We start from the raw sequence: 21,594 nt of genomic DNA on the forward strand, positions 1-21,594 counted from the left end.
CATCTGACAGCATCTGGTAGCAATCTCCACTGTATACACTGTACACACAACACACACCCAGCACCACCCAAGCCAAGCAGGGCTGCAGCCGCAGGGCGGCCAAGTCTGGCAGGCATGGGAAGGGCAGCCTCAGGAATCCCGCCCATCACAGCCAGCCTGGCAGTGCAGACTCATAGTGCCTCCCAGTGGCATCAGAAGGGAAGAGCAGGGAGGGGAGCTGGAGATTAGAAAAAGGACCCTCTGGTTGTGTCCCATGTTCACCAGACTCCTTGGCCCCCAACTCTTGTCCTGCTGAAATTGAAATCCTTCCAAGGATGTATCAGAATTCCCTTCTCTTGGAGCCTGTTCCTGTGCACTACCCCACCATGGCCTGCGTGCTTACTGTTCACCAAAGCTGTCGGGGGCACTGCCTGGGCCCAAGCCTGCCAAGCTGGCCAGTGGGAAGCCAGCCTCCTCCTGGTGGGTAGAGCCAGGTGGGCAGAGATAGGTGCCATTTGCTGGAGGGGAAGGCATGGTTAAATCTTTTTCAACACCTCACCTCTGCCCAACATAGTACTTAGTACAGAGCAAGCCCCTGGCAAATGTTTGTTGAGGTAAGGCTGCAGCCTAAGGCTGAGGAAATCCCAGGAGGAATCAAGGGACTGCAGTTCCCAACTGAGGCACCAAGAAAGGTAAGTCAGAAAAAATGGGACATGGAAGGCCCTGCTCCACCCCTCACTTGGCATCCCCACCCACGACAGGAGCAAACAAGAGCCCAGGAATGGAGTCTGGTTGTTTCTTTATTGAATGACTCATTCATAAAAAACAGAAACACATTTGTGGCATGGAAAGACATAAAACGGGACTCTGAAACATAGACCCAGACCTGCCTCCTCTCCCCAGCCCAAGGAGAGCTGTAAAAAACAAGTCAGAGAGAATAAAACCCAGTCCCAGCCCTGACAGAGGCCCAACCTGAGGGTCCCCATCCTTGGCATCTGGAATGGACCAGGTGGGGTAAAGGGGGAGCCAAGGATCAGAGTGGCCAAGGAACTCAGAGCTGGGGCAACTCCATGTAAACTCCAAGATTTTGTGTGTGTGTGCGCGTGCACACGCGCACGTGTGTATGTGTATGTGTGCACGCGCGCGTGTATGTGTGCGTGTGTGTGTGTGTGTGTAACACAGAACTTGGCTGAAGATTGGATGGAAACTCAGAACCCAGCCCTAGGTCCTAGCATGAGGCTGGGACTGAGGCCATGGAGGATATGGCATGTCTCTTCTTCAACCCCTTTCTAAGACAGGCACTGGGGCTTCTTGGCTGTGGCAGGATGGGCTGGGCTCTTGGTACCATCCATCCTTTGCCCCAGGACATTCTTGGGCAGTGTCAATGGCACTGAAAGGCCCCCAGCTGGGGCTTGGCAGGACTGCAGGCATGGAAAGAAGGGAAGGGGATGCGTGAGTTGAGTTTCCCTTCAATCCTGGTGCTGGCATCACTCTGAGGGCTGATGGGAGGAAGAGGTGACCACTGACTTCAGCTCCTCAAATCAGGGATGGCTCACACTGGGTTGACCCTCAATGCTAACAGGCCAGTCCCAGTGTAAGTTAGGGGAAGGAGGGTCCTGCTCTGGGCCCCTTGCAGGCCTTAGCACCAAAAGCCTGGCACTGGGTGATGAGCTCCCAAAGTCCCACACCTGCATCCAGCCTGGCTGACTAGAGTGGGCAGTGATGGCAGCCAGGTGCAGCCCCAAAGAGACCTGGGGCCCTCCTGGATGACACAGAATCCGGCCCTGGAGTAAAGCATGGCAGGAAGGATGGGCTGTAAGTTCCAGGCTGAGTGGGAAGGGAAGGACAGGCAAAATGCAAGTCATGAAATGCAGGTAACATCTTCCCTCCTTCCTCCTGCAGAGATGAACGGAGAGCCAATGAACAGGGCCAGCAGAAGGGCCCAACACTGAGAAGAAAGCAGCAATTTGGCCAGTGTATGGGGAATCAGGGGAGCAGGCCTCCTCCCCGGCAGAGGGCAGCTGCAAGGTTCAATGCCCCCCAACGACTGTCCTGAGCTGGGCCTGGGTCAGACCTCGCCGTCCTGCTGCCATCCAGCGCTGAGCAGCAGAACTGGAACTCACTTCCCGGTGCTACAGAGGCACCCAGCAGGGGACACAGAGGAGCTCAGGGCCCCATGAAGTAAAGCAAAGGGCCTGGCGCCTGCTAGAAGACATAGATCTTGTCCCGCTGCACTGTATCCAAGTCGTCATCCAGTGTCAGCAACACCTAGGGGGTAGACATTGGGTCAGGGGCAGGGAAAGGGTCAACCTCTGCCTCTACACCACCCTCCTCACTCAGGCCAGGTGCACCCCGCCTACCAGGAAGGACCCAAACATGGCAATGGAGGACAGGAAGTGCCAGATGTCATGGTCGTCAAAGAAGTCCAGAAGGATACAGTCCCGGTTGTGTTCTCTCGACTCTGCAGGGGTTTTCTGGGGGCAGGGACAGGGACAGCAGACTGCTGATCCTGGTCTGATGAGTCCAGGGCTACACCTACTTCCCATCCCACACCATGGCATGCCCCACCCCTCCAGCCCCAGGCAGGGAAGCACTCTGTTCTGACTCGTCCATCCTTCGTCCTCATCCCCCGCATCTAAGAAACGGCCTTTTGTTACAAATTTTTCCCCAAGTTTGCTGGCTTCTGTTCTTTTCTCTGCCTTTCATCCTCCTCCCTTCATATTCCTGTTTCCTTTATCTGATGGCAGAAGGCTGTGATGACCTTTCGGCTCAGGGATACCACAAGGCCACACAGAGCCTCCCAACTCTTAGGTCTGCCTTGGACTCACCCCTGCTCTCACCCATCCTCCAGCCTCACTGTTTTCTCCAACACACCACCCCCATTCCAAGACAAAAATTGCTATGATTTGTAATATTCAAAGTCCTCCCTGGGCTACCCATGACCTCTACCCCACAAACATTTTCTGATCATCCACTCTATGCCCTCTAGTGTGCTATGCTGAGACCACAGACATGACCAAGACCTGCCCTGCTCTGCTCTCACAGAGCTGGAAGGCAGTCCAGGTGCTCACAGAGCTCGCAGTCTTCACCTACCTCCCAAATGAGTGTATTTCCTGACCTCCAAATCTGCTACGTTCATTTCTGCCTCTATTATTACTGAGGCCACAAGGCCTTCATCCCCACAGGCCAAAGCCTTTATGGGCAAGAGCAAAGCCTGTCTCCCCCAGGAAACTTTCCTGGACTTCCTACCTCACAGAGAGCTACCATTCTCTCTCCTGCATACTCCTCCCCTACCCTGACCTTGCTTTGTCTAGCCTTTGCCCTTCATTTCACACATCACATTATGTAATTTTTTTTTTTTTTTTTTTTTTGGTGGGACTGAAGTTTGAACTCAGGGATTCATACTTGCAAAGCAGGTACTCTATCACTTTAGCCACACCTCCAGTCCTACACACATCATGATGTAAAAAACAAGACATAGCCAGGCACTGGTGGCTCATGTCTATAATTCTAGCTTACTCAGGAGGCAGAGATTAGAAGGATTTCAGTTTGAAGCCAGCCAGGGCAAAAAAGCCCAACACAAAAAAAGGGATAGTGAGTAGTTCAAGTGGTAGAGTGCCTGCCTAACAAGCATGAGGCCCTGAGTTCAAGCTCCAGTTCTGCCAAAAAAAAAAAAAACAATTCATAAACTAGGGGCTGGGAGGGTGGAGATGGAAGGAAAAGCCTGGGTTTGATCCCCAGCATCAAAAAAAAAAGTCATGAATTAACAGTATCTATCAAACTAGAGCATGAGAGCGTCAAAGGCAGAGACCATGTCAGACTTAGCTCTGACCACAGATTTAAAGCCTGTCACACAGCAGGAGAGTGGCTGTGGCTTCAAACCCCAGCTGCGGCTCACTGGCTGTGTGCCCTTGGGGAGGTTACTTGGCCTCTCTGAGAGTCAGCTGCCTCCTAAGTAAAAGGCGGACGTCTCTGGGATGGAATGCTGAATGCTGGGACGACTGGATGAGAAAGCAGCTATGGAAGCGCTGGTCCACAGGAGGGAAGCAGCCATGCAGGGTGACTACTCACCTGCCAGGTGCTGAGTCCCTGGAAGAAAAAGAAGAGCGCGAAGCCCCAGACGACAGACGTGCAGATGATGCACAGCAGGGGGATGAGCTTGATCCTCTCCCCACTCCGAAGCTGTGGGTATGAATGGGGAGTATGTGAATCCCTGGCCTCCACCCTGCCCACTTCCTGCTCTTCCCAGACCCTCTCCTGGGCTCTTCTGGGCTTTCAGGACTCATCCTGAAGGAAGCCTTCTTGGATTCACAGCACCTCCCATAGCCACAGGACTTAACTAGTCTACATGCTAGCAGCCGATGTCCTCCCTAGCACGGTGTCCATCTACCCAGAACCCTGTGCCAGCAAAGGCAACTGGCCAGGGGATCTCCTCTCACTCTGGGTGGCATGGGGTCCCTTGGGAAGCACCAGCTCCTCAGAGGCTAGAGCCCACCACAGATTCAGTGAGCACTACCTCCTCTCAGCCCTGTCTGCAAAGAAAGGGCCCTGTGTTGGGGTCCAGTCCAAGCGTGTGCTTAGCCCCGCGGGAGAGCTCAAGTTCAGCAGATGACTCCTGAGGGCACATGCAAGAGGCTCTGGCCTTCCTCCTCAGACCTCACTGGCATGGACAGATGGACAGAAGACGTCTCCTCCCCCTGGTGCATAGGCGAGCTGTGCCCGGTGCCCACAAAGCAGGGCGGCTGACAGGTAGCCTGGTCCTGCTCACTCACCTTCATAATAATGTAGAAGGCAAAGTAGAGCAGCAGGTTGCAAATTCCGATGGCCAACAAGTAGGAGGCGAAATCATTGGGGCGCATGATAAGCCCATAGGCAGCCCTGGCAGGAGAGACGAGAGGCTGCTGGGGCGGGAGAAGCCGCGGAGCAGAGGGCCTCTTGTAGCCCCCGTCCCACCGTGCTTCATCACTATGGTGGGCAGGGCTGAGGCCCACAGAACACTGTAGAAGCCCAGGGGTCAACAACTTTCTTCTGATCCCCCATTCCTTATGCCTAATGCTTGGAAATTGTCCGTGGCCCCTGAGGCAGCCAGTGGCTGGCCGTGTCCCCAGCTGTCCACCCAGCCAGGCCAGCGCGGGCAATGGCCACACTCACAGCGACCAGTTGATAATGTTGCCCATGACCAGCAGCACCATGCGGTCCTGGGGGGAAGCAGAGACACGGAGACTGAGAGGGGGAGAGAGACAGGGAGAGAAGTGGCAGAAGGCCCGAGTCAGCCAGTCCCCACCCCTCCCCTGGCTTTCCCGCCACACCTCCCGGTCCCCCGCAGGGAGACAGTAGATGGAGGAGGAGGAAGGGGCCGGGGAGCTGGGCAGGTACCATGTAGAGGGGTCCACTGCACTGCCGGATGCAGTCTGTGTAGAGCACATGGAGGATTCGGCGGAAGATCCCCGAGTCTGTAAGGAGAAGAGCACAGTGCTGAAGGGCATGGGGTGCCCTTCTTTGCTGGACCCCTGGCCTGTGCCAGCTGAAAGGAGCGGAGGCCTTCAGAGGGCACAGCAATACCAAGGCCTTCTTGAATTCTTCACCCACTGATTCCTCCAGGGCCCCCAGTGAAAGGGTAGAATCTGAGGAACTCCTGTGTGTCCAAGTCCTTAAGGTCACCATCCCCTCATTTCAGGGGTCCCCCAGGTCCCCTCACATGCCCTGCTCTGGACATGCCCTCACCCAGCTTCCAGCGGCCCATGTAATAGAGCTGTGTGCTGAGGAGCAGGGTGGCAATGATGTGGATGACGGAGAAGACGATCCAGAACGCCGTGTTGCCTTTGCCAAAGACCTGTCAGGAAACCCCCACGGGCAGGGTGATGAGGGGCTGAGGACAGCTGCTCCCATGCCATCCCATGCCTTCCTTGCTGGGTCTGGCTGCTTGGCCAGAGTAGAGCATTCAGAGGAGCCCAGGAAGCCCCCTTAGGGAAGGAGCAGGCTCTCTCCTGCAGAGATCTTTCCTATGGAGTGGGCAGAGGAGTCAGGCCCTCACCACGCCCAGCACAGAGAAGAAGATGACGATGGCCAGGCAGGCATAGGCACTGTAGGCGCTGGCGTTGATGTCCGGGTGCCGTTTCTGGTACAGCTTCAGCATGCAGAGTCCAGCAATCATGTACATGAACGATGTGTCTGGGTTAGGGACATGAATGAGAGACAATAATATCTACCAGGGCTGGGCGCCGGTGGCTCACACCTGTAATCCTAGCTACTTGGGAGGCAGAGATCAGGAGGATCGTGGTTCAAAGCCAGTCCAAGCAAATAGTGAGCCCCTCTCTCAAAAATACCCAATACAAAAAAGGGCTGGTGGAGAGGCTCAAGTGGTAGAGCACCTGCCTAACAAGCTCGAGGCCTTGAGTTCAAGTCCCACTACTGCAAAAAGAAATGTCCTACCAGATAACTCCCAGACCCAAGGACCAGAGAGGAAGAGAGAGCCTCGTGCCTTGCTACTGCCACAGAGTGAGTTGGTGGCAGGTTAGTACTTTAGCTCCAGTCCCATAACCATCCCTGCCACCCTACTGCTTGTCACCCAGAGTCTGACGCCTCCTGATGACAAGGACAACTTAGGGTCTTAGTCTGTGAGCATCCTAAAAGCAGAGAGCTTTTCCTGACAATCTTTGTTTTCTTGGCATCTCCACAGGAAGAGTTCAAATGCCCATAGGATATGAACGCTCACAGGAACCCCAGTCTTGGAGCTGCCTATAGGCAGGGATAGGGATGGGGTCCCTTTGGAGGGCTCAGACAGGTCCTTGATTTAGGCTTAGCCAGAGAAGAAGGAGGCCCCACTCACCAAACTGGAAATTAGTATAGTTGGGACAGACGTGATAGCAAGCACTAAGTAGCCCCTCCATCATCAGTGCTGTGCCCATGGCGTAAAACAACCCGAAGTGCTTTGGGATCCCGCATTCCTGTGGGAGGAAGGCAAGGCAGGGTGGAGGTGAGGTGGGATAGGAGAAGAGACCCAAAAGAGGGAGCCCTGAGAGAGCAGGGGAAGTAAAGGAGCGGGATATATGTCAAATGGGTGTGTGTGAGGCTGGGCAGAGCAGGGCAAGGCAAGGCAGGGGAGGGGAGGTCAGGAAGGCTTGGGAAGGTCAGGGCAGGGCTGGTAAGGGGAAGGCAGGGATAGGCACAGGGAGGGGAAGGCAAGACAGCGCAGGGAAGGGGAGAACAGGGTAGGGAAGGGGAAGGCAATGGAGGGCTGTGCAGGGCAGGGCAGGGTGGGTATGGGCAGGGAAAACCTGGATTGGAGAGGGCTAGGCTGGGCAGTGTAGGAGGGCAGTTCGGGCAAGGCAGGGCAGGGCTGGGTTGGGCTGGGCTGGGCTGGGTGGGGCAAGGCAGGGAAAGCCTGGGCAGGGCAGGGCAGGCCAGGCCAGGGAAGGTCTGGGGAAGGCAGGGCAAGACAGGGCAGGATAGGACAGGGCAGGGCAGGGCAGGACAGAACAGAACAGGACAGGACAGGACAGGACAGGACAGGTCAGGGCAGGACAGGACAGGTCAGGGCAGGACAGAACAGGTCAGGGCAGGACAGAACACAGGACAGGGCAGGACAGAACAGAACAGGACAGGACAGGTCAGGGCAGGAAAGAACACAGGACAGGGCAGGGCAAGGCAAGACAGGACAGGACAGGACAGGGCAGGACAAGTTAGGGCAGGGCACAGCAGGATAGGACAGGACAGGACAAGACAAGGCAGAGCTGGGCAAAGCAGTTCTGGGCAGGGCAGAGCTGTCTGGGCAAGGCCAAGCCTGCCAGATGGGATGTGTAAGAGCCAAGGTCTGGGGTTCGTGCTGGAGCTCCGGTCTCAGCATCTCAGCAGGCGGGCAGATGCTCCTCACCAGGGCGTAGAGGTCATTGCGCAGCAGGGCCCGGTTGTGGTTGATTTCCCGCTGCAGGATGATGAGCAGGAAGAGCAGCCCCAGCAGGATGTACCCCAGGTTGCTGAGGATGTTGTTGAAGGCGCTAGAAGGGGGCAACACCAGGCCTCACGCCAGGGCCTCTTCCCCTGACTGGGCAGGCATTCATAAAGTCCCCACCCCTGGTCTGGTCTCCTTGCCCTGGAGCAGGACCTCCCCCAGCACAATCCCCACCTGAGGTTGCCCAGTGGGTGGGCACAGAGGAAGTTGTAGTAGCAGATGTCCTGATTCCCCGTGACATTTACCACCTGCAGCAGGAGAGGGGACAGAGCGGGGAGCTGGTCACATGCCCAACTCAGCCCATAGCCCAAGCTACAACCCAACTGACCAAAGGGAGCAAGCAGCACAACAGCTAACATGGCTGCATACGTAATAAGCCAGACACATGCTCCCTCTGAAAGAGAGATGCCAAGTGGCCCAGGCACTGTGCTCCTCCTTAGGTGTGGCTGAAAATCTCAAGGCATGACTATGACAAAAGTTCTCACCATACAGTACAGAGAAAAAGGAAGAGAAACCAAACACATCTAAGGCCCCATGACTTCCGTTTCATAATCCCTGCCACAATGCTCTCATGCTGTCCCCATTTTGCAGATGAAGAAGCTGATCTTGGGGAGGGTGATTTGCCCAAGGTCCCTCAGCTGCTAAGGCAGACATGGGATCTGAAACCAGCTCCCATGACCTATATGATCTGTGCTCATAGCAGAGCTCCTTGCTGGGTGTCTCTGCACACTGGGCCAGAGTACCAACTTATGGCCAAGGTAAGTCAGTGCCAGCCCTCACCGTCTGGTAGGTGATCACCAGCTGCACCACAGGAAGGGCATAGAAGACAGCAATGGTGGCAATGTTCCTGAGGAGTAGGAAGGCGGTGGTGAGGTGGGCAGGACCTGAGCAGCCACCCCCTCACCCAATAACAGGAGTCCTGTCTGCTCAACCCACTCACCAGAAGTAGATCTGGTATTTTTTCCTCAGAACACGCTTGTCCTTCCGTGCCAGGTCAGCTACACAGAGGTATTGCTGGGGAGAAGCAGGAGTGAGGCCCCACTCACCCACCACCTGGGAAAAGCCTATCACCCAGATACTGGTTGGACAAGAGGGGCAGAACTTGGACCCTCTGACAGGTCCAAATTCAGGTAGGCAGGGTTCTTGGCCACCCTGTTGCTGTGGCCAGTTAGACCAAGAGGGTTTGGCCAACCAGCCCAGAAGGGGCTAGAGATGAGCTAGTTTCCCCTGGAATCTCTCCTGCCCCTGTTCAGTTCTGTCCCTCTGCTTCCCTGAAGTGCCTCAAAGATGTGCTGGGACCTGAACATAGAATGTCCCTTCCTCCAGAAACCCCTGACCAGGGCCAGGACCATGGGTGTCAGACCTTGGTGCGAATAACATTCTTGTCTGAATCGATGTCAGTCAATGTGTCATAATCATCCTCCTCCACAGAGCTCATAGAGTCCAGTCGTGGCCGAGTACCCACTGGGTCAAAGGAGCGGTCTGGGAAGGGCAGGGACAAAGGGGTTGGGACAGCGGACACAAAGCCAAAGGTCTGCCCCCACCCATCTGAGGCAACTGTCAAAATTACTGGGCACTGGGGAAAAGGCAAATTGTGGGCCAGGGCTCAGAGCAGAGGTGGAGGGGGTTCAGGCACTAGGTGATGTCAGATGCTCCTAAGTCAGGGGGGAACAAGAGGGGCTCTTCAAGAGGTCACCAAACAGGGTGGCCCCAGCTTTGCTCCATTCCTGGCTCCCCTCTCTGACCTAAGGCTTTCCAGGTCAGGATACCGAGTGGACCCCAGACCCTGGACACAAGCAAAAGGATTGAACTCAGCCAGTCATGCTGATTAGAAGGTGTCTAGCTCTGTGGATTCTGAGAAGACATGGTCTTGGCTGCCCCTGGGTTAACGTTCCAGTGGGCCTAGGGCCCAGGCAAGGGCCAAAGGCTGCCCCTCTTCTGCCCTCCTCTGTCTCCTGCCCTCAGAAGCCTCCTCCTATGACATCACCTGACCAAAGCTACCAGAGGCCAAGATCCCGATGCCAGCAGACAAGGAGGGAGGTGGCTCATCTGGCTGGAGGTATCTGGGGGTGCCAGCCTGCTTGCATCAGGGGCCAGTGCCTGTCTACCTCAGAAGACACACAAGCTGGCATCTTTGGTATTAGATGGGGAAGCCATGCACCAAGCACCTTTGTGGCCCCAGAGCCAGCAGGCTCCAGTCAACTGCCCTGGCAAGAGCTGATTGGTAGGACAGCCCCACCCCCTCCCCACATCTACCCATGGCAATGCACAGCTGCCGCATCTGGCCAGAGGGGAGGCGCCGCTTGAACTGGTCGTGCCCTTCAAAGGAAAGGGAAAGTTACCGGGGAACTGGGGCCAAGGAGGAAAGAAGAGGGAGGAGAGGGGCAGGAGAACAGCAGCCCTTCCCTGGTTCCAGCGTCTGGCAGAAGAGGCAACCGCCCACCATGACATTTCACCCAGCCAACAGATACCCTACACCACAGCCCCTTCTTGCCTAAGTTCACTCACCCTGGTAGCCGTAAGAGAGGTCCCCAGTGCCTGTGCTGTCAACCAAACCGTCGGTGGATCCGGAACCATTTTCTGCAGGCAACAGTAAGTGGTGAGACAGGTGGGAGAAATCGCAGGGAAGGGGACCCCAGTCCCACCCCTAGGGGGCTCTAAGTAGCTGCAAGGGCCCAAGCATCAGAAGACCTTGGAGGTGGCAGCTGAAGGAGACCAGCTGAAGGAACTGGGCAGGTACAGTCTCTGAATTTGACACTTACCAAAGGAGCCATAGTTGTAACCCTCATAAGGGGCACTGCCAGGAAAGGAATCGGCCAGGACTCGAGGATGACCTGCAATGAGAAGTCAAGATCTCCTTAGCTTTGGAAGCAGAGAGAGAACTAAAGCCAAGGGGAAGACAGAAGGGAGAATGTGAGAAGACAGCCACGTAAGGACTATACCAGCAGCAAAGAATAACACATATCCAGCAAACACACCTCCCCTCCCATCCCCCACCACATGCCCCAACCTTGAGCGTGCCTCTAAATAGAAACACGCACTACCCTGTGTCTTCCCTAGAGACAGATGAGAGTCAGGAAAAGGACGCATCTAAGCCACTAGCAGCAAGGACAAATGATATCCAGCTTCCCAGGCCACCCCCCCCCCGCCGGGTGGCCTTTGTGTTTTATCTCCCTCTCCCTGGACAGCAGCTCCTCTGCCCACTGCCCCTGGGGCTTACCAAGGAGAGAAGCTGAGAGAGAAGATTCCAAGCGGGAGGAGGATAGAAAGAGATGAAGATGGTGGATGGAAGAAAGAGAGAGAGAATGGAAGGTTAATAATCCCAGAGACTGGACTGGAGAGAGGGGGCTCAAGTGGTAGAGCACTTGCCTAGCAAGTGTGAGACCCTAAGTTCAATTCCTAGTATCACAATTAAAAAAAAAAAAATCCCACAAACTAAGTCACACTGACTGAGGCAGAAAGTGCAGCTAGACATGAGGGACAGACCCAGACCAAGTAAGAGCTTCCAGGGCATGCATGAAACTCCAGCCCCATTTCTACTGGTAGAATGTTACTCCCAATCTGAACATACAAAAGCCTCCAACACTTCTCATCCAACCCCAAGGGAACCATTTAGCACTTTCTGGCCCCAACACTAAGCAAACCTTGCCCTCCCCACCCAAGTCCCTGGAAGTACCACTTTCTGGGCAGGCTCTTTCTATGGCCACCAGCAGGGTCTTCTTCCTCTGTCTGCAGGGAAAGAATTCAGAGGACATACAGATGAGGCAGGCTGAGGACCCCTCTGTACCTGGCTACCCTTCCTTGTACCCTCCGCCTGTTCTGATCCCATGGTTCCTCCCATGCTGGGGAGCAATACGGGGTCCCCCTGCTTGGGAAGGAGATTGAGGAGAGGAGCTGGTTTCCAGGAAAGTGGACCATGAACCACAACCCTAAAGGTATCTGCCTTGCTATGCCCTGAGGACATTTTCAAGATTACCTTGAGCCAGAGCAGTTCCCGTAACGCTATGTCTCCCAGGCCCTCTGTCTAGTTCACCCCAGAGCAGAGAAGGGCCTGGCAGGTCTACCTTACCTCCAGTTCTCCCAACAGGCCAGGAGGACGGTCAGCAGGTAGAAGGAGAGAAAAATACCCAAGCAAAAGAGCATACCACCAACATAGGCCTCAGCTATAGGGAAGGAAACAGGAAGGTGAACATGGCAACCCTTCCAACACTGCCCAGCATGGTGCCCAAGGGCCTTGGTGATCTAGCTCCTCTGCCCAGCCTAAGCTCTTGTCACCACTCTTCTAAACGCAATGCCCAGGCAGCGTGAACAACTGGTAACCCACCAATATTCCAAACACCAACATCACCTTGTCTTTGCTCATGTTACTTCCTGTCTAGAACTTTCTCTTCTACTTCTTGAAAACTCCATCTTGACATAACCTTCAAACCACAGCTCAGGGACTGTGTCCTCTAGGAAGTCTTCTCTGCCCTACGTTCCTGTAGTGACCTATTCTTGGCTCATCGTAGCATTCAGCACCCTGCAGAGCCCCAGCCTCGTGGCCCTCTACACAGGAGCTCGAGAACCTCAGCCTGGCACAGCACCATGCATACAGGAGGGGCTTAATAAATATTTGCTTAATAAATAAGCTATATATGAAGCACAGCTTCTTTCACCTCCTACCACAATTCCTTATTTTTATCTTACACTCTCCCGTTTATAAAGGGCCCCATTTAATCACTCAGTAAATATTATCCAGCTCCAACTAGAGGCCTAGTATTTTGCCGATAATTTTGTACCAAGCCTCCCAACTGAGTAAGTCTAATGGGTCAGTTTTGATTACTTCAGTTATGAACACAAGATCTGAGGCCCAATGAGACTCCACTGCTGATGCGTGGCAAAGCGTGAACAGGAACTTTGCTCCATGAAGACTCTGTCCTACATTATACCAAACCCAGGTCTTGGCTCTTGAAGTCTGCCAAGAACACCCCTACCCACTTCATCAGCCTGCTTGGGTAGCTCCTCGCCACCCTTCCTATTCAGAGAACACCCTCTTCTCCTAGGTCTGAGAGGAAAAGCCAAGGAGGCTTGACCGTCCCACTTGGCCACCCACACTCACACGTGACTGCTTGAGAGACCAGCACAGACAGGGTTTTCTGGCGGTGCCCTTGATCAACCGGTTCATCTGGAAGTAAAATGTCAAAGTGGCAAAAAAAAAAAAAAGTGTTGCCTGGAGCTTGGCTAGAGTTGATGGGATCAGGCCTTGGAGTGTTTAGGGCCAAAACCCCATATCCCATCACATCCACCAACCAACAGCCATGCAGGCTTTTCTACCTGTAGGAAGCCACAAAGCCCTGCCTGTCCTTAGCCAGGCCCAGAGCACAAAATGTACCTTCTACAAAGGGGTAAAAGGGCAAGGAGCCCCCGCAGGCCTGATCTTCAGTCTTCACCACCACCACCACGTAAAAGCTGTTGCTGGGGAAGTCTTTGCGCTGCAGGAGAAGGAGAAGGAGGAAGAGGATGATGGTGATGGCCAGCAATGCCACCACCAGATTCTGAAAACTTACTGTAGATCAGACATTATGATAAGCACTTCACATACGTTATTTTACTTAATCCTCACAAAGATTCCCCCCTCCCTATTTAGTTTTATTTTTGCAGTGCTGGGTGTCGAACCCAGGATCTCACACATGCTAAGCAAGCACTCTATCACTGAGCTCCACCCAGGGGAACTGAGGCTCAGTGAGATAAGTGGCAGAGGATAAACAGGAACTCAGCTCTTCAGTCCTTGGTCATGGATTCTGTCCCACGTTACACTGTAACCCACCAGAGCCCAACCGCTAAACTACACTATGGCCAGGTGAGCAAAGGAGCATGTAACCCACACAGGTTGTCATATTTTAGGTTGGCATCACCCAGGAGAGAAAGTGGAGGTGCCACATTGCCCATAAATTGCACAGCTTGATGTGAGGTGAACACATGGCCCCCCTTCTCCTGCCCCAGAATAGGTCTTGGCCTTCAGCAAAGGTATCACCCAGCACTGAAGAGGGCCCTGACACCCTTTCCTCTCCTCATTTGCATCATAATAAATGAAATAAAGACTGTCCTTTCCTGTCCCCAAAGACACCTGGGATTATGATTTCACACTTACATGTAATAAGGGACCCAAACCACACGAACTGTGACTCAGCCTTGTGTAGGGTAGGAATAGGGCAGAGAATAGTCACGCAGCTTATCAGCCAGACACATCTCCCGAGGGCCACGTGCATTTCCTACCTGCACAGTGATGGCTGCCTTCTTCGTCATAGTCTGATACATGCCGATGAAGGCTACATTGTTGTCCAGGTCATAGACAGGGCACTACAGAGAGAGGAGGGGAGAGGCACATGGATTTGGACCTGCCTCCCCTGTCTACTGGCCCTGCTACCCACTAGTGGATGGTAAAAGGGTAGGCAACTTACCAGGACATCCTGGATGGAGATGACTGAGCAGGGGAAGGCCTTGTTCGAGGTCACCTTGACAATCACGGAGTCCACTCCCTCAGGAAACTCATACTTGAAGTACTAAGGGAATAGGAAGGGTAGGGAGAACCCTATCTCATGATAATGTTCTCTTTGCCCTTCTAGAAGGGAACAATCTCCCAGAATCCTCTTGGGTTGGTCAGGGGAGGTTCTCTGGGGAAAAGGACCTTCAGCTCCACTAGCTATACATCATCCCCTTCAACCTCATGACAGCACCCAAGAAGAAGAGCAGGAAAGACAGCCACCAGAACCATGTCTTTGAACCGTCCTCAGGTGCCTGTCCCTCACCATATAGTGCCAGAGCTTCTGCTTCCAGAGTCCCTCCATGGAGAATGAAACCACTTGCAAGTCTCAGCAAGACCACCAATCACTCCTGCTCTCATATTCAATCTCCTATATGTCCCTTGACCGGGTGGTAGAGTGGGGTGGGGGACCATGGGGAGATTGACAAGGGATTTTACCTGGGGTTGGGCCGCAGTGGTGTTGAAGCTAAACAGTTCCCCGGTCCTGCAAGACAGAGAAGAGCCCCCCACTCCAGTCATTCTAAGGGCTTGGGAAGGAGGCCAGGCCCAGTGGGACCCTTGCTTTACCCTGCAGACCTGAGCACAAAGTTGTCCATTCGGCTGACCCGGAGCTGGTATGTGGTGTTGACTGGTGACAGCGTGGACACATCCACGTAGAAGAACTGGATCTCAGACTCATTCTTGGTGGGGGGCTGACACAGTGTTCGTTCCACCTTTTGGTAGAGGTACTTGCGCTGATACCTAGGACCAAAGGTAGAGAGTATGGAATGTGACTACTGCCCAAGCTGGCTGTCACTCCAGAGGAGAGAGGCCCCAGTTCTACCTATCAGTTTCCCATACCTCCTAAGCCCTAGGCTGACAAGTTCCAGGCTGCCTGACTTGTCATGCCATTGACCGGCCTTTGGGCTCAAGGAATGGGGAAGAGAAATGGAGGGGATTCTGGGTGAGGCTCTGAGCAAGGCCTGGCCTAAGCCAACCCATCCCTGATCCCCAGGTCCTACTCACAGCCCTCGCAGGATTAGGGGCACCTGGAAGGACACCACAGCCTCCTTCTGGCGGACCACGAACAGCAAAGGCGCCCCCTTCTGCTTGTTCAGGACGTTCACGGACACGCGCACACCCTCAGTCTGCAGATGACAAGGAAGTCACTCAAATTCTGCCCCACCCACCCCGAAATGGATGGCTCCGGAGACTGAGCCCTGCCCTCCCTCATCCATCCTGGCCAGTCTGGGAAGCCACCTATGCCCCTTCTTCTATCAGAACAAGGCCAGTCTCCAGGAGGGACTAGCACTGAGGGAGAAGAGAGGTTCAGGAAGAAGGTGGCTCATGGATGCAACTGCAGGGCCTAGGGCTAGAACAGGACCCACAGCAGAGATCTCAGGAATCTCCAGGATATCCCATTCCTAGCCCTGTGCAAGGGACTCACAGGTCTGCACACATAAGCATGTGAACACACACATACACATACACACACACACACATTTCATATTTCTAAGCCTCAATTTCCTCACTCTCACTTATAGCTATGGAGGATCATATACAGGACAGTGGGAACTTAAAGAAAAAAATAAAAATAAGTAAATCCTGGAAATATTTATTATTGGGCTCTGAAACCCAATCATTTCCCAAAGGGACAGACACTGCAGCTTTGGGGTGACCCAGACATTCAGAGACAGGACTCCAAGCAGGAGGAAATCAAACTTTAGGGAACCAGGCACTGAAGACAGATCTGGCTTGCGAGGATCCAAACCCCTTTCTATCCTGAAGAAAGACCCAGATTCTGCATTCTCAACTCCATTGCCTACCAGTAAATCCAGATCCAGTCATGGAGACAGATCAAGAGAGCTACTAGGCAAGAGTCCTTGCAGCCAGGCTGCAAGAACTCTGCCCATTCTCTGCTCTGACCCATCTTGACTTCCTGTACCTAGCTGGAACCATGTTTAGCTTTCAATGCTGGGAAGAAATTAATGAGCAGTAAGTAGAGTGAGTGGGATTCTTCACAGGGGACAAACTCCCTTTCTTTTACCACCCAACTTGCAGTTGGCCTTATCTCTGCCACCCTCAACTTACAAGGCCAGCTGGCTTTCTGAGGTAGGGAGAGTTCTGCATTCATCTTTCTTGGGGAGTCTGAACTGTAACTTGCCTGGGAACAGCCTTTTTGTTCTGGGCCTGTTTCACCTCCTGGGCTTGTTTGGACAAAGATCAGAAAACCTGCTTTCCTTTGCACCCAAACCCCACAGAGTTGCAGGTTCTGGGGATCATGGCAGGGAGCAAGCGAGGCCCACTGAGTTCACAGCTGGTGGAAGGGAAGATGGGCATAAGTCAACTTCCAAAACTGCCCCGTTGGCTCTTCAGAGAAACGCTGGTGGCAAAGCTCTGGTCAATCGTGAGGCTCCAGTGTGGTTCTGAGAAAGGGAAACCCTAGCGGCTGGTTCCTGGGGCCTCCTAAAACGGGAAGGCAGGGGCAGGATCCCCTGGCCCCGGTCTGCTCACCCACTCACACCAGCCCGCCAGCCAGCCCCAGCCCTTACCCGGTTGCGGGTCACAGTGTGATTGAAGGTATAGATGTTGACCAGCAAGCTGTTGACCTCGTCCAAGTAGGTGTGCTCAAACTCGGCATCTCTCTGCGAGACGTTCTTGGGCCCCAGAACCCCCAGATGGCTGTCGGCCGAGGCCACCAAGAGCACCAAGTAGGGCAAGCCCAGAGCGAACATGGCCCCGGCAGAGCGGCAGTGACAGCGGTAGCGATCGCAGTGGTGGGGGCGGTGGCGACAGGCGACAGGACACCTCCGGGACAGATTGCGGCTGCGGCCGCAGCTTCCAGCATCTCACCAGGACCAGAACTTTAACCCCGGCCCGAGATTAGGAAATATCCCCTCCCTGGAGCCGCGGAGGCGCTCCCGGGGCCCGGGAGGGGAGGGGACGGTGGGCAGGGGGGAGGGGAGGGAGGGATGGGGGCTACCGGAAGGGACCCCAGCTCGCGAGGGGCTGAGCACGCGCCTGCAGCCCCGGGCCGGGACCGTGAGAACCAGTGGCGGCTGGTTGCCGGGAGCCCGAGACGCCAGGGGAGGAGAAGCTGGCGGCCGGGGCGGCCGCGAAGGGAGGGGAGTCGAAGGGTGAGGGGCGTGCTAAGCGGCAGCGACTCGACGCCGTGCGGAGCAGCGAGTTTTCCGGGACGTGGTCCCTTTAAGGGCGGGCAGACGGGGCGCCCCGGCGCTCGGAACTCGGGAAAGTGAGTTGCTCCGCGCGGCGGTAAACAGCAGGGCAGCCGACCCGCCCGCTGACGTCAGGCGAAACTGACACAGATTTAAAGGGCCAGCTCTCGGATTTGCTCTTAAAGGGGCTGCAGCCCTCCAACGCCGTCCCCAGTTCCTCCACTACCGCCTCCTCTTTCGCTATCCTGCCCATCCCTGGAAATTCACGTTGATCGGGGAGTTTTCTATGAAGGATCTCTAAGTGTTGGGTTCTTGTTGAATTCTTCCCTTTACTCAAACATAGAGATACCCCCGCCCCCACCACCGACATCCTCCACTACCCCCCCACCCCATCATCACTGCTACATTTTCTCTCCTGGGTTCTTAAAAACCAAAGAACTCAAGGCATTAGTAAACAGGACTGCGGCCCTGCCGACTGGGGGGAGGCTGAGGCAGAAGTGCCTAGGCTTCCTCCTCGCCCAGCCGTACCTCTCACCTCTCGCGGCAGGGGCATCTTCCAAGCTTGTGGATAGCTCGCCTCTGCTCTGCAGAGGCTGTTACAAGGCCTATTGAGAAATACTGGCCTTCAGTGTAAACCGGTGAAAACTTTTCTAGGAAATATTTTGGCATTGTGCTTCAAGAAGCTTAAAGAGCTTTTAACCCTCTGATCCCATAATTCCACTCCTGGGACTATCCTAGGAGTAAGAAATGCAGGAAAAAATGTGTGTGCTGCTGTGCACATCACTGTGATACTTGGTAGGTAGGCAGGTACTTTACCACTTGAGCCATGCTCCCAGCCATCACTGTGGAATTTGGAAAACTCAAAGGAAACGATATGAATGTCCATAATGGAGTGGTTAAATGTACTGTTATCACGAAGCCATAAAAAATGATGCCTAGCGGCTGGGGGCGTGGCTCAAGTGGTAGAGTTGAGACTAGCAAGTATGAGGCCCAGAGTTCAAATCCCAGTACTGCCCGCCCCCCCCCCCGCAAAAAAGATGCCTAACATTTTAATGGACAAGTAAGCGAGAACTAGGATATGACACTAAACAGTACATATCTTAAATACATAGAATCTACCCAAAGAAAACACTGGAAAAAAACGCATAAAAATTTTAGCAAGAATTGCCTTTGAATTTCAGATGATTTAAAAAAAGTAACATGTGTATTATTCTCAAATCCAAAAGAAAAGTAACTACATTGTGTGTGGTTTTAAAATTTTATTTTTATGGTTTTTTGTTTTTGTGGTACTGGGGTTTGAACTCAAGGAGTACACCGTGAGCCACTTCACCAGCCCTTTTTTGTTAAGGGTTTTTCGCGATAGAGTCTCGAAGAACTATTTGTTGGGTGGCTTCAAACTGTGATCCTCCTGATCTTCTTTGCCTTGTAAGCACTGCTATTTTTATGCTTTTTAAAAAGGTACAAGAGCACAGGCTTAACTTATGTGAGGCCATGTATTCAACACCCAATACCAAAAACAAACAAGGAAAATGTATAAATTTGCTACAATGTATGTTTTGATTTAGTTTTTGGTTTTTTTTGGGTGCTGGGATGGAACCCAGGACCTTGCCCAATGCAGCAAGGCAAGCCCTCTATCACCAAGCTACATCCCCAGCCCTTGCATTCCATTTCTTGTAAGACATATTTTAAGAAAATAACTATGAAGCCCTGAGTTCAAATTCCAGTACCACCCAAAAAAAAAGGAAACAAAATGTTGAACTCTAAAGTCAGACATCCTGATGAAGGCACTAATGCCAGTGAAGGTTCAGAGTTCTCTCTACTGGCAAAATGGTAGCAGTCTCAGCTCCTGGTCCTGCTTTACTACCAGGGTATCATTCCAATGATTGGTTATAAATATTTATTCATTATCACAATGAATATTTAATAAGCACCTACTATGTGCAGGCTACTGTTCTAAGTTAAAGGGCCGATGGTGAATCAGAAGTAGTGCTGACCTCTGTCCAAATATAGCATACTCCAGGATGAAGGCCAAATTCCAGCTACTCAGAAGTTGAGGCAGGAGCATTGTAAGACTGAGGCCAGCCTGGGCCACAAAGCTGGAATAACACCTTGGGGGTTTCTTCGGCCATCCCTTCATTGCACAGATGGGTCAACCCCAAAACAACTTATTAGTAGCTCACTACAGTCAAGTGCTGGGGTGGGGGTGGGGTGGGGATTAAACCCAAGGCTCCATGCATGCTAAGCATGTAGTCTACTGCTGAGCTACATCCCTAGCACCTGCACGCAAGCCTTGCACCTTGGCGCAGAACTGGTTCCAGCACACCTGGACAAGCTTGGGTGAGCAGACCCTCAGCCTAACAAAGGTAACTTTGTAACCAGCTTTCCATGCAGTCAGCTGCCCAGCTGCCCAATTTCCAGAATCTGTAAGATTTCCATATACCAACTGGACTTCTTTCACATGATAACTCTGCTTGCCGTTAAATAATCTGAAATGCCAAGAAACACTCCCCCACTGAGTTTGAACTTCTCAGCTTGTGGGCTGCTATCATTTAAATGGTCTACATCCAGAAAATTTTCTTGATGTGAGAATCACAAGCTGACGATCACAGAGTCTCTGCTATAGGCTGGTTAGGGCTGTGGCTGCACTGAATAAACCCAGACAAGGTATAGCAGGGAAAAGCCTTCTAAATGTGACTCTTGGCTGTTTAAACTGCACAATTGGGGCTCTACTTCACACTTACTGAATCACAGCTGAACCCAAAGAAGTCTGAATTTTAACAAACACTCCAAGAGCTTTTATAATAAAGTTTGAGAACTAGTGCCCTAGGACCACACAACTGTGCACCGTCAACATTCCTGTTTGCCTCCTTTCTTCTGATAACATCTTGACAGAAATGTATTCAAGCAAATCCAAAAAGAATCCTTCCTTTTGCAAGGTCTCAAGGGCTTAACCTGTCAATCTATATCCTGGGTGTTCAGACCTTATGCTAGGGCAGCATCCCCAGATTTTCTTGCTGTTCCCAGGTCTGCAGAACTTTTCTTAGTCCCTGCTCCACCCCTTAGGAGGGAACAGCACGACCTGTTATGAATAGGCCCTTTCTGAGGTCTGGCAGAGAGGAGAGAAGGCTTTTTTGTTGGCTGTAGCTGTCAGCACAAAAGAAGGGCAGTTCTAGACTTATGAGTGCTTTTGGTCTGTGCAGGTCCAGCTACTCCATTCTCTGCAATATCACACAGAAACCTCAACTCAACCCCGGCCTTGAAGGGCAGGGGCATAAGGCTCAGATAGATGATTCCTTCTACTTCCCTATCACCCAGCTATGCATGGGTCCAGTTCCACTTTAAGTCACAAGGAATTTGTGAAGTTTGGAGCAAGAGACAGGGGAGCGGGGGAACTTCAGCTGGCTTAAAAGTATTGTTAGAATGAGCTGAAGACAACAAGAGCAGGATATTGTAAGAAGCACAACGAATAGATTAGCTGAATCCTATTAAATACATAATTTAGGAATCTGGGAGTGGCCACACCTGTAGATGGGTGGCAGAAAGAAAACAGACTCTAGAATGGAGTAATGGTATAATTTTAACCCAGAGAGAAAGGTTGCAAAACCAACCTCAGAGAAATAGACTTAAAGTTCCCTGTTTTCATCATGATCATAAAAAGGGCTCTCTATTTGAAGCTTACAAAGAATTGTCTGGCTGAGCACTGGTGGCTCACACCTATAATCCTAGCTAGTCAAGAGGCAGTGACCAGGAGGATCATGGTTTGAAGTCAGCCAAGGTTCATAAGACCTTATCTCAAACATACCCAACACAAAACAGGACTGCTGGAGTGGCTCAAGAGGTAGAGTGAGCATGAGGCTGAGTTCAAACTCCAATGCTGCCAAAAAAAAAAAAAAAAAAAAACATCTGGACGTAGACAGCCCCAGCAGCAGGAGTTCAACACTTTTCTTCCATCATTCAACAGACCCTTGTGTCTGGTTCTCTCTCCT

The 21,594-nt window shown here is 52.9% G+C and overlaps 1 protein-coding gene across 3 annotated transcripts; it reads right to left on the reverse strand.

Annotated features, from left to right (window-relative positions):
- Nucleotides 1-761: 761 nt before the first annotated feature.
- Nucleotides 762-17,705, reverse strand: Sidt2 (SID1 transmembrane family member 2). Of its 3 annotated transcripts, XM_074066666.1 has the most exons (27): nt 16,985-17,702; nt 15,459-15,580; nt 15,030-15,194; nt 14,892-14,937; nt 14,371-14,472; nt 14,186-14,269; nt 13,302-13,401; nt 13,029-13,094; nt 12,000-12,093; nt 11,607-11,659; nt 10,693-10,764; nt 10,439-10,510; nt 10,187-10,249; nt 9,294-9,412; nt 8,871-8,944; nt 8,711-8,777; nt 8,105-8,178; nt 7,853-7,976; nt 6,809-6,926; nt 6,014-6,150; nt 5,704-5,812; nt 5,356-5,432; nt 5,131-5,177; nt 4,752-4,857; nt 4,051-4,161; nt 2,340-2,453; nt 762-2,247 (listed from the first exon to the last, which is right to left on the reverse strand). In XM_074066666.1, exons 1-27 carry the CDS (start codon nt 17,165-17,167, stop codon nt 2,185-2,187), a joined length of 2,562 nt encoding a protein of 853 aa, XP_073922767.1. In that variant the 5' UTR covers nt 17,168-17,702; the 3' UTR covers nt 762-2,184. The 3 variants fall into 3 exon arrangements, 2 of the variants coding, with proteins under 2 accessions (XP_073922767.1, XP_020008529.1); XM_020152940.2 differs by lacking the exon at nt 10,187-10,249 and having other exon boundaries at nt 16,985-17,701; XR_012445609.1 differs by lacking the exons at nt 762-2,247; nt 2,340-2,453 and having other exon boundaries at nt 5,131-5,202; nt 16,985-17,705.
- Between the last annotated feature and the right edge of the window lie 3,889 nt (nt 17,706-21,594).

The sequence above is a fragment of the Castor canadensis genome, chromosome 2 (assembly GCF_047511655.1).
Source record: "Castor canadensis chromosome 2, mCasCan1.hap1v2, whole genome shotgun sequence".
Classification (NCBI taxonomy): Eukaryota; Metazoa; Chordata; class Mammalia; order Rodentia; family Castoridae; genus Castor; species Castor canadensis.